General features: G+C 45.5%; 2 protein-coding genes across 3 annotated transcripts; both read right to left on the minus strand.

Moving 5' to 3' along the window:
* Positions 1 to 269: 269 nt before the first annotated feature.
* plek2 (pleckstrin 2) lies at positions 270 to 3,897 on the minus strand. 2 transcript variants are annotated; one of them, XM_004082119.5, is made up of 9 exons: positions 3,752 to 3,896; positions 3,502 to 3,666; positions 3,072 to 3,250; positions 2,910 to 3,001; positions 2,584 to 2,771; positions 2,402 to 2,503; positions 1,792 to 1,875; positions 1,634 to 1,712; positions 270 to 937 (listed from the first exon to the last, which is right to left on the minus strand). In XM_004082119.5, the coding sequence occupies exons 1-9, from the start codon at positions 3,797 to 3,799 to the stop codon at positions 810 to 812; spliced, it is 1,065 nt and encodes a 354-aa protein (XP_004082167.2). In that variant the 5' UTR covers positions 3,800 to 3,896; the 3' UTR covers positions 270 to 809. The 2 variants fall into 2 exon arrangements, with proteins under 2 accessions (XP_004082167.2, XP_078796812.1); XM_078940686.1 differs by lacking the exon at positions 1,634 to 1,712 and having other exon boundaries at positions 799 to 937; positions 3,752 to 3,897.
* Positions 3,898 to 7,945: 4,048 nt separating this feature from the next.
* tc2n (tandem C2 domains, nuclear) lies at positions 7,946 to 15,140 on the minus strand. Its single transcript, XM_078941219.1, has 12 exons — positions 15,008 to 15,140; positions 14,438 to 14,529; positions 14,191 to 14,367; positions 13,509 to 13,679; positions 13,349 to 13,428; positions 12,226 to 12,289; positions 11,778 to 11,878; positions 11,431 to 11,547; positions 11,156 to 11,347; positions 9,144 to 9,258; positions 8,869 to 9,068; positions 7,946 to 8,519 (listed from the first exon to the last, which is right to left on the minus strand). The coding sequence occupies exons 2-12, from the start codon at positions 14,505 to 14,507 to the stop codon at positions 8,409 to 8,411; spliced, it is 1,398 nt and encodes a 465-aa protein (XP_078797345.1). The 5' UTR covers positions 14,508 to 14,529; positions 15,008 to 15,140; the 3' UTR covers positions 7,946 to 8,408.
* Positions 15,141 to 15,445: the final 305 nt, after the last annotated feature.

Genomic DNA, 15,445 nt, shown 5'->3' on the forward strand with positions numbered 1-15,445 from the left:
GTGGTGTTCTGAGGTTAAAAAAGTATTTAAAAAAAAAAAAAGTAAAACCTCCTCAGCTGCAGTTCTGGATGAATCTCCTGATTCATCACTTCAACAAGTAAAAGTACACAAAAACACACTTTAAAGCCTCTGAAAGAACAACGTTGTGTGTTTTTAAAGTTGTAAACTAACGAAAATGATGCATTTTTTACAATTAAGTTGACAAATATTTCATAACAATTGTTCATATGATGAAAACACTTCATAAGAATAAAGAATAAAGCAAAAGCTGAGGTTTACAACAATAACTTTTATTAAAAACAGTTAAAAATCAAAGTGTTGAATATATTTTCCCTTATTGAAAACATTAAATAATGGGATAAATATGCTGGAGACAGTTTGATAAATAAAAGCAGCATTATTTTGTATTTTAAAGTTTAAATATAAAAGAAAATAGAATTAAAAACATTAAATTAAAATGTAAAACTAAAACTATTTATCCTGAAGAAGACAGCAGGATGTGACAGTAGGAAAAGGATTTTTCCTGGAGACCTGGAAGGAGGTTTTTTCAGAGCATCAGAGGAAGTCAACTTTTTTAAAAGTTTGTAAGAAGTTAATAAAAACCTTCCAATTGTCACAGAAACTTCAGTTCAGCCCAGTTTTGCTGTAGATTTGGATCAATTATGTTGAATGAAATCTTCTAAACCAAAAAGATTCAGTCCAAAGAGCTCAGAGATGCTGCAGCCGGTGAAGTTTCTGCAGGACATTCGTGCAAAGAGCAGAATTCCAGCTTCAGCAACCAACAGAAACCTTTTCTTTCCATTAAAAGTCTACGTTTGCTGTCGGATGGCATCGATCCAGTCCATCTTCTCCTGCTGAGTTGGCGCCTGAATGAAGTAACGGACGTCTGACTGAGTGATGATTTTGAACAGGTTTCCTTGAACGTCACCTTTTACACCTGTGCAGAACAAAACAAAACATTCAGGACTTTAAAAAAAATGTCACAAAGCTGCCGTGAGTCACAGAAAAGAAGCAGAAATGGGCTCAAAGTCAAACTTTTTGTTTTCCTGCAGTTTGTTCAACTGCAGTGAAACAAACACAAAGAGGAAGCTGCAGAAGTTCACTTGCATCCATTAGTTTCCAAATATTCTATTCTAAAGACGACATCGTGAACCTTTTACTTCTTATTATGAAAGTTTTTAAACGCTAGATAAGAAGACAATCTAGAACAGTGAACATTCTGCACCAAAGATGCTGATGATGGCAGAGAATGTCGAAAACTATTTAGAAAATGATGCAATAAAGGCTACAAATCTGACATGAAATGGAGAAGTACAGACAAATTAAATGTGGATTTAATAAACAAAAAGTTTTCAGAGCAGAGAAAAATGAAGAGAGAAGAAAAACGGAATGAAGAAAATCTCTTGTTAAGATCTTTTTTGGTGAAAGAATCAAGTTGACCAAAGAAACCGACGTATCTGAAATATCTAAAGATGCAACATTGAAACTCAATTCAAAGTGTAAATATAAAAATACGGAATATTTTAATATCAAAATGGTTAAAATAAGCAAAAATGTGCTGAAGAGTCAGAAGGTGGAATAAAAAAACAGTTTGAGTGACAGAAAAGCCTCAACATCAGCAGAACGGCGTGACCTGAGGGAACGCCGTTATCCTCCAGAGACGACACCAGACAGCCCCGCAGCGGGAAGCCGCCCGCCGGGCTGCAGTCCTCCTGACCGCAAGAACAAGACGTCAGTGGTGCCGAGCATCGTGACATGACGACGAGTCGGCGCCGCGGCTTCATCACTCACCCTGGAGGGGTCAAAGTAGTGAAGGAACGCCGGCTCTGAACGCAGCACGAAGAGTCGAACCTTCCAGTTCTTCCGTCGGTGTCCCTGTTGAAGAGTAGCAAGGGTCACGTAAACACGAGAGCCGGGGACGCCACGTGAAAAACTATAATGGCGGCCTCTTCCCGAGGTCAAAGGTCAACAGAACTTAGGTTGTGGTTGTAGGCTTAACGTGACGGCATGTTTCTGACATTTTCTTTTCACATATAGTTGGAAAAGTGAAACAAACCAAATTTCACACTTTGCCACAAATTGGCCGCCAAGCTGCCGTAGGTCCTGTGGCCATCCCATAATTAGTTAACGTATTAACCGCTGCGGGACAGAATGATCCGACGCCTTCTAGCTGCTGTTCTAAATCCTTCTTTTCCTGAAAGTTTGTCTTTTTTCTCCTTAGGTTTTGTTGTTGAATCACTAAAACAACAAATATTTGTTTACGCCTCTCGCTCTCCTTTTTGTTAAAAAAAGAAGTCAATATTTTTTCACCTGGAATTGCAGGATTTATTTTTATTCAAAGACGATGTAAAACAAGTCTTTTTGGTGGGTGTTGCTGCAGGGTCAAAGGTCATGGCTTCACCTGTTTCAGCAGGTATCCCCTCTTCACCACCTTCCCGCTCAGCTCCATCGCAGACAGCGACGTCTCCGCCTTCACACTTCCTCGTTTCTTCAAGCTGTCGGCCTGTGAAGGAGCACAGAGGCGTGAACGCTAAAACTCTGGACGCCACATGCAGTGGTGGTGGCGGCGGCGGCGGCACCTACAAAGCTGTACAGAGCTGTGGAGTCGTCCTGGAGCTGCTGGCTGAGGCCGGCGGAGCGCAGCGCCTCCACGCTCCTCAGACCCACGGGCTGCAGGAGACCCATCTCCACCAGAGCCGAGCCCAAGGTGACGGCCTCCACCCGGGTCAGAGCAAACTGCACGGACACCAGCCAGTCCACCGCCGCGGAGCCTGCAGGACGCACATGCAGTCCACTTCAGAGAGTCCAAAACCACAAAACTCCGAATAACTGAACTATTTGTCTAAAAACCCCAGAGAAACAGAAACTAGCAGCAGAGAACAGAAAGAGTTGGAACCGCAGGTGCTCACCTGAGAAGCAGTTGCTGTAGGTGCTGCCCTGCTCCACATGGCTGCCCGTCTTGATGCCGCTGTGGACGTCATACATGGAGTCCAGGACTTTGCTGCAGAAAAGATGGACTTCAGATGGACAGACCGGATGAAAACAGAAGGAAAGCCGTCCACCAGGTTCACCTGAGCTCCACGTTCTGCAGCCGCGTCTCAGCAGAGGAAGGCTTCGCCTCACCGCCCTCAGCTGCTCGCAGCCTGTCCACGGCGGCCCTGATGTCAGCCGCCCACGCGTCCCTCTCCTCTCTGGAGCAAGCCTCCAAGAAGTGGTCCACGCCAGGCTTTGAGTGGAGCTTCAGCACCAGCTGTTGGGAAGGAGAGGACAACTGTCTTCACTCAAGGATGAAAAAAAAAAAGGAGAACCCGAGGCGATGAATGTTCTGCCAGGGTGGAGGAGCCACACCTTCAGGGTTCTTAACAACAGTTTTTCTCACAGCAGCAGGGAAATCTCCACATATTCTTACTTTTCCTGTGTTTTTTTCCCCCAGAAGAATCCAAGAGAATTTTCTTTTCCAACTCTTTTTTTTGTCCTTTCCTGTCATCTTTAAAAACTTACCGGCCGGTTTTCGTGCTCCAAGAAAGGACAGGTGATGACACAGTCCTTCAGCAGGATCTTCCCTCGCTGACTCGAGTCCTTTTTCCCTCCTTCATACTTGAAGTACAGCAGCTTGTCTGGAGTCAGGACAAACCAGCGAGCCTTCCAGTTATGAACCACATGACCCTGATCTCAACGAAGATGGAAAAAATGTCATTGAATAAAAAACAAACAACATTTTTTTGAAAGAATTTCACCAAAAATACGTCACCCTCTTGATCAGGAAGCCTTCTTTGAGAGCGGAGCTCTTCGTGTCCATGTTCCTCTCTGGAAAAGCAGGAGCTTTGTCTGCTCACACTTCACACACCCTTAAACACTCCTTTATTGCCCCGAGGGCAAACCTGCCCTCTCATGTTGAGCAGTGCCTTCCTGTGATCACAGGGGGGCGCTCCAACCCCTGCAGAAACCCCCACGCTGAGTCTGGTGACGCTGCGGGAACATCCTCCTCCTCTGAAAGAGCAGCAGCTGGAGGTCAAAGAGCTGCCGCTCTGCTGCAGCAGCTGGAACCAATCAGGATGCAGGATTCCTCCAGCGTGCACACAGAAGAAACGTGCATGCATCGTTTCTGCAGAGGACCCCCCCCCCCCCCCCAAGGGTCTGCCCCCCCCCCCCACATCCTGTTGGAGGGATGGATGGATGGATGAAAGTTGTTTTTTCTGAGCTCAGATTATTCAATAATTCTTAATCTCAGACTCCCTGACTGAAAACTAAACCCCAGAACTCTCATGAAAGACCAAATGTCACCACATGATAGCTTTTTAACCCCCTCTCCCCCTCTAGCTTACAGCCCCTCACAACCCCAGCCTAACATTAGCGGTACAACAAAAATGGGGAACAATATCAGAGCTATTTTGGATTTGGTTCCAGCTCAGACGAGGAAAACAAAGACGTTCAAGGATCCATTTGTCTGCAGGTGGATGCATCAGAAAGGGGCGGAGCAGCGTATTTTCTACATCACAAACACGGCATTCTTTCCTCTGATTCGCATTGGAATAAAGAAAAACTCCGTAATGCAATTTTGAGATTCATTTTCTTTATAAATGTCCTCCACCATGAGAAAAAAAGCCACAAGAACATGTTAAAAAACACAGTTTTAAATGGAAGTGGGTCTTTAAATCAAAAGGAAACTCACACAAAAATAATCCCCTCCTGAGAAGGGGGGCCTTCAGCTCGCTGTCACCGTGGAAACAGGAGGTGAAGATGGAAAAATGTAGTTTCATTACGATCTGTGCGTTCACAAGACCTCAAAGGAAAAAAAAAACTTCATGCTCTCTATCCTGTGGAGACTTAAATCAAGTGAAGGTTGGTGTGAAAAAGCATCACGTAAGTAAAGTTGACTTAAAGGCAAGGCAGAGAATTTAACACAAAGTCTTTAATAGTTTAAGACATTCTCAAATCAACCCTCAGTCGTCTTTGAATTAGCCGCTCTGTTTTCTGATCACAATGATGGAGAACAGTTATCATTCAAAATTTAACGTAAAGGTTCCAAAAGGTTTTTAGCCTTGAAAAGTTTGCTTTTAAAAAGCATAAAAAAAGTTATGGTAAAAATCCTCTAAGGACTTTAAAAGGTTTAGTGGAGTTTTGCAGTTTTTGAAGTCAATTTTTGTCATTTAAAAGTCAATTTTAACCATATTTGCAGAGTTTTTTTTTTAATATACATTTTTATTTTGTCTTTACACCTCTGACCTTTGTTATAAAAAACACAAAAAAATTAATATAATTTTTGGGATTTATGCATTAAAAAAAGAAAACATTTCTGACTGAGATTAGAGTTATTTTTGGTACAGTTTCAGGTTCAAAAGTGGAAATGTAATGTAATGTAATCAGAAATACCTTATTTCAGCGCTAGATATTCATAGACGTCATTCTTGAAAACATTTTAAGGCTCAGATTCCCAAATTCCAAAGTCGCAAGTCCGGTCAGGTCTGCTGGTTCTTGTTGGTTTCTGTTGGTTTCTGTCAGTTCTCGGTTGTTCTTTCTGGTGCTCGATGGTTCTTGCTGGTTCTCGCTGGTTTCTGCTGGTTCCTTCTGGTTCTCGCTGGTTCCCCACTGGTTCTCTCTGGTTCTCGCTGGTTCCTGCTGGTTCTTGCTGGTTCTTGCTGGTTTCTGCTGGTTCCTGCTGGTTCTCGCTGGTTCTTGCTGGTTCTTGCTGGTTCTCACTGGTTCCTGCTGGTTCTTGCTGGTTCCTGCTGGTTCTTGCTGGTTCTCGCTGGTTCTTGCTGGTTCTCACTGGTTCCTGCTGGTTCTCGCTGGTTCTTGCTGGTTCTCACTGGTTCCTGCTGGTTCTTGCTGGTTCTCACTGGTTCCTTCTGGTTCTCGCTGGTTCCTACTGGTTCTCTCTGGTTCTCGCTGGTTCCTGCTGGTTCTTGCTGGTTTCTGCTGGTTCCTGCTGGTTCTCGCTGGTTCTTGCTGGTTCTTGCTGGTTCTCACTGGTTCCTGCTGGTTCTTGCTGGTTCCTGCTGGTTCCTGCTGGTTCTTGCTGGTTCTCGCTGGTTCTTGCTGGTTCTCACTGGTTCCTGCTGGTTCTCGCTGGTTCTTGCTGGTTCTCACTGGTTCCTGCTGGTTCTTGCTGGTTTCTGCTGGTTCCTGCTGGTTCTTGCTGGTTCTCACTGGTTCCTTCTGGTTCTCGCTGGTTCCTACTGGTTCTCTCTGGTTCTCGCTGGTTCCTGCTGGTTCTTGCTGGTTTCTGCTGGTTCCTGCTGGTTCTCGCTGGTTCTTGCTGGTTCTTGCTGGTTTCTGCTGGTTCCTTCTGGTTCTCGCTGGTTCCTACTGGTTCTCTCTGGTTCTCGCTGGTTCCTGCTGGTTCTTGCTGGTTTCTGCTGGTTCCTTCTGGTTCTCGCTGGTTCCTACTGCTTCTCTCTGGTTCTCGCTGGTTCCTGCTGGTTCTTGCTGGTTTCTGCTGGTTCCTGCTGGTTCTTGCTGGTTCCTGCTGGTTCCTGCTGGTTCTCACTGGTTCCTGCTGGTTCTTGCTGGTTCTTGCTGGTTTCTGCTGGTTCCTGCTGGTTCTTGCTGGTTCTCACTGGTTCTTGCTGGTTCTTGCTGGTTCTCGCTAGTTTCTACTGGTTCCTGTGCTTCAGGATCACGTTTGGGCGGCCGTGGTGCAGCGGTAGGGGGGTCTACCCATTATCGTAATATTGCAGGTTTGATTCCCGCCTTTCACGCCTATGTGTTCTTGGGCAAGACACTGAACCCCACCTTGCCTCTGGTGGTAGGTTGGCGCCAGTGTTCAGCAGCGGAGCCGCCACCAGTGTGTGAATGTGTGTGTGATTGCAAAGCGCTTTGGGCCTTGTAGGTAGAAAAGCACTATATATAATATACGCCATTTACCATCAGGAAAAGTGCTCAGGTCAAGCTTCTCCCACTAGTGAGATCAGCCCCAACCTCCCGTCACAGAGCGTAGATTGTGTCTTCCGTTTTCCTTCTCAGTTTGTGTTGGATGGACTTCCTCCACCTTCAGGACGTTTTCGCTGCAGGTCTGACTGTAGGAGCGAGACACAAGCAGGAAGCTTTGATCCAAGACAGCCGACAGCAGCGGAGCGGCAAATTAACAAGCCCGGGAGTGTCTGGATCTCCTTCTGTGTAACTTCAACCACAAATCAAACAGCTGTTTGGACAAACACAGGTGTTTTGGCATGCCAGGAGATGACGCAGGTCGGCCCACGTGAGCCAGCCAGTTGTCCTGGTAACACAATCACAAAACGCAAACAGTTTTCTGGATCCACAGCTTCACTGTTGGCTGGAAGATTTCAGAAAACCAATGTCAGAATTTTCCACCAAATTAGAGACGATTACAAGAACCCAGAAAGAGTTTAGCTGTTTGTTTTCTTCAACAAAAATTCCACTCTAATAGAAAAATACTGTTTTTCTTACAGGTTGGACATCATAGAGATGATGAGACGGAGAAGAAGAGACATTCAATTGCTTAGTAATCAACAGAAAAATGGAAAAAAATTAAAATAAAAGGTTCAGACGTAGAAGCAGGAAACCTGAGTTTTCTCATATAAAAATATGAAGGACCAAAATCCTAAGGATCGTAAATGCAGTGTTTCACTTAGTTTTCATACATTTTTATTTAAAGTGAATCAGCTGCAGTAGGAGGAGCTTAACTGACACAGGATGTACTTTATTTTGAAAGGAACATGATGCTGTTAAACACAAGAACAATTTAGTATAAATAGAAAAATAAGATGCAGTTTTAATATAAATATTGTAAACATTCAGAAGCTACGTTTTTATAAATAAATGTAATTTTCTAAAAGGTTAAGGCGTGACTTTGTGGCATTTGGGTTTTAGTCAGTAAAAAATGGACCAAGCGGCTCTTTTAGCGTTGAAAGTTTTAGACCCTGAGCTGCTGTAAAATCCAGCAACAGAATGTTGTGACTTTATGTAGAATGAGTCATAAAAACAGACTTTAATGGGTTTTATTCTAGTTTGGTAAAAACGTAGCATCAGTTGAACTACAGCTGTCCACAATCAGGACTGTCAGAATAAAACAAAACTAACATTTCAGACGTAGAGTTGAATCTAGTTTCTAGACAAACAGAGACGTAGCATTTAATCCAGATCCTGCCTGTGGAAATTTGTGCGCACAGACCGGACTTTCGCTCAAAGTGACGTTTAATGAGATCCCTCATGGATTTGTGCAAACCAACAACCTGCTTCCATTCACTCACATTTATGCAGAACTAACTTTTTATGACAGTACAGTTCCTCTGTGGTCTCTTCTCAGAAACACGAGCTGACCTTCAGACTCTTCCCAAAACCAGGCTTTTGTTCAAATCCTTCATTTTAGCGGCGGTCAGCGGATGCCTGAGCCGGCTCCCGGGACTCCCACCGTGTCTTCGTGACTGAGGAGACAACCAGCAGCTTTAGGGGGGGCTTAGCCGGAGCCAAGCCGTCACCACCTTCTCCGGGTGGGTCATCGTGTCCGTCCACTGCTCCACAGCCTCGGGGACCGGGCTATCGAACCCCAGCAGGACCTGACAAACAGAGCAGAGTGTCCATAGCAACCGAGATCGAGGAAACCATTCACCTCTGGGTAAAATCAACAGGAACAAGAGCTTGCAGTCAGCTCCCTCCTCTTCTTCAGATGAAGAGCCTCATGCAGACTCCACTTTTATGAAATACCTTAAAGTTAACGTCACTACACCAAAGCAACAGAGGAACATTTAGTGGAGCTTTACTCCTTTGGAAGTTGGATTTAGACATATTTTCTGAATTTCTTCTCTATAGTGCAGATCTTTTCCTCTTCATCTCCCAGAAAAGTTCTTTAAAAACACATTTAACGTTCCAAGAAGTTCTTCATGTCCACCTGAAAGGCCTCCTCACCTGTCCGAGGCAGCATTTCCGCCTCACTGAGCTGTAACTGTAGAGTCTGACCGACAGCGAGCACGGCTCCTCCAAGGAGGCCAGCAGGAAGTGGAACGTCTCCCCCCACCGACACTGGCCCTCCAACGCCTTCACCGCCCGGCACTTCTTCCTGGTGTCCTTCCTCCCCGCCTGCTGCATCTCCGCCGTGACGAAGAACCCTGCAAGCAGACAACACGTCGGCCACACAGCCGCGGGGGTCCGAGCGCGCGAGTCTCAAAGTGCACGCCACTCACGGAGGGAAAGCGGCGAGGAGGTCGGAGGGAGGCTTTGGGCCGCCAGCACCTGCAGCTGGACGCGGCCGTTGACCGGCTGGAAGCAGGTGCTGAGGTGCAGCTCCGAGTGGCAGGCCTGGAAAATGTTGAAGAGCAGGAAAATCGAAATCAGAACTGCTCCGATTTGACTTTAGACAGAAAAACTTTAAAAGAAATGGTGAAAACCTGAAGATGAAACAATGACAAAAACGTCACAAAAGCTGCTGAGTTTTTGAAGTATGTGTGTAGAAATCAGAGTCCGTCCATAAAAAACAGGTTAGTGAAAACGGGGGCTCTTCATACGACGGAGTTTGAAGGCCAGCAGAAAATAAATCGTAAAATTACGAGTTTTTTTTTTTACTTTGACTTAAAATTTTGTATTTTAAAAGTTATGACTTTTTTTCTTGTAAATTTATGACTTAAAAGTCATAATTAAAAAGGTTTGTTTGTAAACTGGCCCTAAAACTCCGTCATACTGAGATGTAAAAACAAAAAAAAGCTCGGTTGCTGTGGAACATCAGTGGATTATCTCCATGGAGGCTGAGATTATTAATCCAAGACGATATCAGGAAGAAATCAAAGGTCTGATGTAATCAGACTTCAACAAAGTAATCCATACTTTCAGAAGTAACCAAAGATGAGAAGTAATCTAAAACCAGACATCAAAATTAATCCAATCTCAGAAGAAATCAAACATGAGAAGTAAGAAAACATGAAAGAGGTAATCTACACTTTAAAAAGTAATCAAAGATGAGAAGTAATCAAAAATACAAAGTAACCAAAGATGAGAAGTAATCTAAAACCAGCAGTAATGTTACATCAGAATCAATCAAACATCTGAAGTCTTTCCAAACTGAAAAGCTAAAATGGACATAATGACGGCGCTGGTCCATTTCTTCAGCGCCTGTCCTGGTTCTGGTGGAAAAGCTGCAGGTTTCTGCTCGTTCAGACGCAGCTGTGTGAGGCCTCTTCAAAGCTTCCAGTGATTGACAACGATTTGGACAATTTTACTGCTTTGTGCGCACCAAATGGGTCCCTGCTGACTGAACGCAATTATCCGTCTGAGGACCTGCAGATGATTCACCGTCTGATCTCTAGGCCAGCCGGTAATCAACCAACCCACTCTGAAGATGTGGCCTACTTTCTGCAGCCTTTCTTCTACGTTTCCCTTTAAGTTCTTTTGTTTTCCATTATGTAAGAAATGCGTTCCTGCCTAAAAATGCTTCGCACGCCAGCGCGCAACAATGCAGCTGTGAGGCAGCGGCAGGACCTGGCCCTTTGTTTACTGTGCTCATACAGACAGCCGCCGTGCAAAGAAGGAGGTGAGTGTCAAGCAATAAAAGTCTGGGAACATTTCCAAGCACTGTTTGTCGAGAGCAGAACTCCAGGGGAAAACTACCAACTGTCTGTAGATCCTCTGCCGGCCTAAAGCAAAGCCAGATCCAGAAGAAATGGACAACAACCGAATAAATTCACCTGCAGCTGAAAATGCTAGAGTTCCCCCAATAGAGAAGAAGACGGCTGAAAAGATCCCCATCACCTTAGCGTGGTCTCTAAATCGAAGAAGTTAGACTACAGAGAGTTAGACTAACTAAAAAGAGCCCAACAAGGAGGGAAAATGGTGTCAAAATCAGCTTTAAGGCTAAAGCTGCTGCAAGAAAACCCCAGAAAAGAAACAAAACAAAGAAAATTCCTCTAAGATCTCGACATGAAGCCTCATTTTTAAAATGACTAAATGCTTTAAATGCTTTTAAAAACAATTAAAGCTAAACTTGTTCTTATCTAAAGTGTAAATATAAAGAAAAGATTAGGGGTTTGATGAATAGAAGTGAAGTATCTAAATAATTGTAGCTGAAACTTTGATAATCTCAAAGAGCTTTTAAAGTTTGTTATATTTCAAACTGAAAAAGGTGTGAAAAAGCAAAAGCAGGAGTCTCCTGGAGGAGGTGAAGCAGGAGGAGGATCTCAGCGTTCACACTGACGCGGCGTCTTACGGGGGACTTGGAGGGGGGGTTGAGGTCCAGCCAGTACTCGGACTCCTTGGGACCGAGCCGCCGCAGCGACAGGACGCTCTCCGCCACCGTCCGCTTCCGGGGGGCGTGCACCTGCAGCCGCAGCACCAGCGCGCAGCTGCGCAGCTGCTCCAGACGCAGCGCAAACACGAAGCTCTGCATGAAGCTCACGTCCTGAAAGCAGACCAGCGCACCCCTTCAGACCGGGGGGACCTCTGACACCAGGGGGGGTGGAGCAGCTCCGTCTGCAGCCGTACCTGACTGTAGTCTCTAATGCAGCTCTTGAACTGGATGGGTTTGGGGACGGTGATGAAGCCTTTGAATCCGACCTTTTGCTCTTCTGCTCCGTCTGCGTCAAGGTTGAGATCTAAACACTAAAGAAAAGAAGAAAAAAAAAGAGGGTTTCACGCCCTTCCCTTCAATTTTCTGCGGCCTTTCAGAGTTTCCCCTGCAGGACGCCGGAGCTGCACTTAGTGGAGCGTTGAGGGCGGCCAACAAAGACGTTTTCTCTGCACACACAGGGGCGCATTGACAGAAGCTGCAGGAGAGCACAACCAAGCTTTGTGTCCCTGTGCCCCCCCCTCCATGCTGCAGGTAACCTTACCTGAATCAGGGTGATCCACACCTGCTCCAGGTCCTCCCGGTAGCTCAGCTGGACACAAACCTTTCCTAACTGCTGCTCGTCCCCGAACACAGAGATGGATTCTGGGGGGAAAAAGTCAGGATGAGAACATCTTTTGCGTGTTTTTGTCCTATTAAATATCTTCTTTTGGGGGGGGGGGCATTTTTCACTTAAATTCATGATACTAATGTCAAATAAATCAGTAGCGATGCAACGATTCACTTTCCCAACAATTTGGTTCAAACCTCCATTTTTGGAAATAAAGCAGAAAAAGGACGATCAAAGTCTCCGCTGAAACTACCAAACCCAATCTGACAAACCAACGAGCGTTCAGCCGAATGTGCTCCACACCTGCAGCTGTCTTTGGCCCACAAACGACCCAATGAAGCTGCAGAACCCAAACTCCATCCCAGATGTTCATGATAGTTACCCGTGCTGCTTTCCACGGAGCTGATCATGGACGACGTGCTGCTGAAGGGGCTGGAGCCCAAACTCTGCAGGTGAGACCCGAAACAGTCAGAACCAAACCCTTAGACTTTCACTTCACCGTTTGTTTGCTTTTTAATATGCCAAAGGCTTGAAGGCCAGTGTGACGCATGAATTATGATTTATGCTCAGGGTGAGACTTTATTGATGCCGAGAAATAACTGACGACACTCTGCGTACATCCTTTATTTGACATGGAGTCATGCCTGAACTCTCACACATCCCTGTTCAAATACAGCCCAGTCCAAGACAATAAACGGGATTGTTCGCCTGGAAAGTTCACGGCTGCAGCAGAGGAGGAGGAGGAGGATGGAATTTCACTCAAATACCGCCAGGTTAAGTCTACAACCACCACCAAAGGTTTGTTGACCTCTGACCTGCCAAGAGGCTGCCATCTTGAATAAAAATAAATAAATAAATAAAAAATTCTTCTTTGGTCCTAAATATTTGATCTCCTCCGAGGAAATGTTGATCCATGGCCTCCTCGCTCCTCGAGCATCACTGGGAAACTACTTAGGAGAAATGTTGGAATCAGAAGTTGTAGCTTAAGAAAGATGTTGGCGCGGCAAACTCACAAAAGCGCCGTTTTGTTAAAATTTTAATTATGAACCGTTGGCTCACGCTGAACCAAACGATTTGATATATGGTAAGAACATATTAGGAATGTGTAGTTAACAAAAAACCTCTGTTGCTAAGGAAACCCAATAAATGTATTTTTGCCAATTCTTCTAAAAATTTAAAATAAACCTGTTCGTCACCCCCAGACGATCAAAATATAATATGGTTGCTATGGAGATAAAATTAAAAAAAAAAAAGGGTAATTCTGAAAAAAAGGCTTTTATTTTCATGAGTTTGCTATGTGCAGCTCTGACCAGGGGGGCGATTAGTGCCCATGCACAACACAACGCTGCTTCCACTGAACTTTATATTTTGAGCCATGCAACACCTGCTTCAACCTTCTTTGTGTTTGTTTGTGAAGTTCTGCTCTGCTGGAGGGAACAGTGGAAACTGGGAAACTATATTTAGCCTTTGGAGCAAACACAGATTAGATAAAAACAGAGTCTCACCTGCCTGGGACTCCGAAAGCTGGACAGGTCCAGCATGGAGCTGCTCAGGCGCTCCGGGTTTCCGGGCTTCAGGCTCCGACCTGGAGGAGACGTCAGAGAAAAAGCTTTCATGCCGAGAAGACGGTAAAGTGTTGACTTTCACCCGGACGGGTAGGGGTACCTGGGCTGTGGGGGCGGGGACTGAGGCTCTTTATCGTGTCCCGGCGGGCGGAGCCGGGTGAGGCGTACGGCGACGTGTCTCCATGATGGAAGAGCCCCTCTGGACTGTAGCTGAAGTAGGTGGAGCCCCTCAGCTCCGCCTTCCTCTGCGTGTAGATGTCCCTCACAGAAGCTGGACAGAAAATCCACATCCAACATTAATTTTCTGTGGAAGTGGTCGCCCGAAAACCCCCAGTTATTCTTCTAGATTCAGTCTTTTCATCCCATCAGATCAATTATTCACTGAAGGAGGCTAAAGTCGAAATCAAGCAAAAATGAAACAATTGTAATTAAACAAAAGATTTCTAGTTTTTCTGCTCCAGCTTTTCCAGATTCAGCATCGGAGCTCCACGGTTTGAAGGTTTCATCATTAATTCTGATTGTTGGTTTGGTGATAGATTCTAAAACCCGGAGAAAACACAAAAGCAGTGTTGGTGGAGATCTTCTGGATTCTAGTTTTGGTTCCACCTCTGGGAACAGATTTGAGGCAAACACAACAGTAAATCTTCTTCTGCTCTCATGGATGAACGTTCACTATAATCCCACGTAGTGGAAAACACAAATGACTTGATCATGTCGGATCGGTCTGATGCTTCCTCACGGATGTGAACCGCTCTCTCTGCATCTGTGACGCAGGTACATACGGTGATGCGTGGGCTGTGAGGCAGGACTGGGGGGCTTCACTCTGGGTTGGACCAATGTTGGCACGACAAAGGGCACCTCTCTGCCATTGGGGGGCATCTTGGACAGCAGGTAGTCGTCTGTGTCCGCCCTCCTCTTTTCGTCCTCCGTCTTGTTCTGAGGCATCTTCATGGCGATGACTGGAAAGCAGAGGATGGGTCAGCCAGACGCACCTGAAACCTGCTGCTCAGCACGGCGGCGCCGCCTCACCTTGGGTTTCACGCTCCTCCTTCTCGTTCTTTTGCAGGAAGTTCTTGCAGCAGTTTTTGAAGCACTCCATGACTCCGACCAGAGAGGATCGCCTGACGATCACAAGCAGGAGGCCGTTTTCATGACACCTGAGTCTGATGGAGTCATTTCCACGACAACAAAGAAACACAACAGGCCTCTCTCCATTCAAAGGGTGAATTTCACTTTTTCTACTTAATCTGGATTTTAGGGAGTTTTCCTCTAAAATCTGAAAAGATTTGAGTAGTGGTGTTAAAATTATTCTTAACGAACTTTACATAACAGAAAATCTGTGTTGGAAAGTTGGAGAAGGCAGGTAGACGAAAAGAAAACGAAACTACTTGTAAATGTCTGACAACAGTAAGCTTTAAGGTTTGACTCAAATGTCAGAATATTTAGCTGCAGTTTTATGGTGTCGCTCTGAGATCCAGAACACACCGACTGGAGTTTAACACACAAAAAAAACAGCCAATTTACAGAGTAAATCTCTATAAAGCTACGCTTGAACCTTAGAAGAAAGTCCTAACAAAGCCATACCTGCAGCAAACGCACCTGTGCGCGCGGTGATCTCGTGCGTCCTGCTCCTCTGGCGCGCAGAAATGCGGCTGCTCTCCGGTCTCACCCTCCCCTCCACTCTCCTCTCCGTCTGCCCCCTCCCTCTGTTCCCGGACTCTCGCTGACACGCGCTTCCTTCCCCGAAGAGCCGCGCGCGCATCACTTTCTGTTTCGCTCGTGTTTGTTTTCGTTCATCTCCTTCAGACTTTGCGTGTTGACGCAGCAGTTTGGTCATCTCAAACGATGATCTAATCAAGGCTTTAAAAATGCATTAACCCAAATAAAGTACAGTTCCCCTCCAAAATAAAAGTCCGTCACTCGCTGCGTCCGAATCCACTTTCTCCTCCCTCACCGAAGGAGGGGGCAAACTTTTTGACTCGTTGGCCACAACTGGTTCAAAATTTGACAAAAAGGCCAGACAAGGATTGATTTAGT

This window comes from Oryzias latipes, chromosome 22 (assembly GCF_053564925.1).
Source record: "Oryzias latipes strain Hd-rR chromosome 22, Olatipes_Hd-rR_3.1".
Taxonomy (NCBI): domain Eukaryota; kingdom Metazoa; phylum Chordata; class Actinopteri; order Beloniformes; family Adrianichthyidae; genus Oryzias; species Oryzias latipes.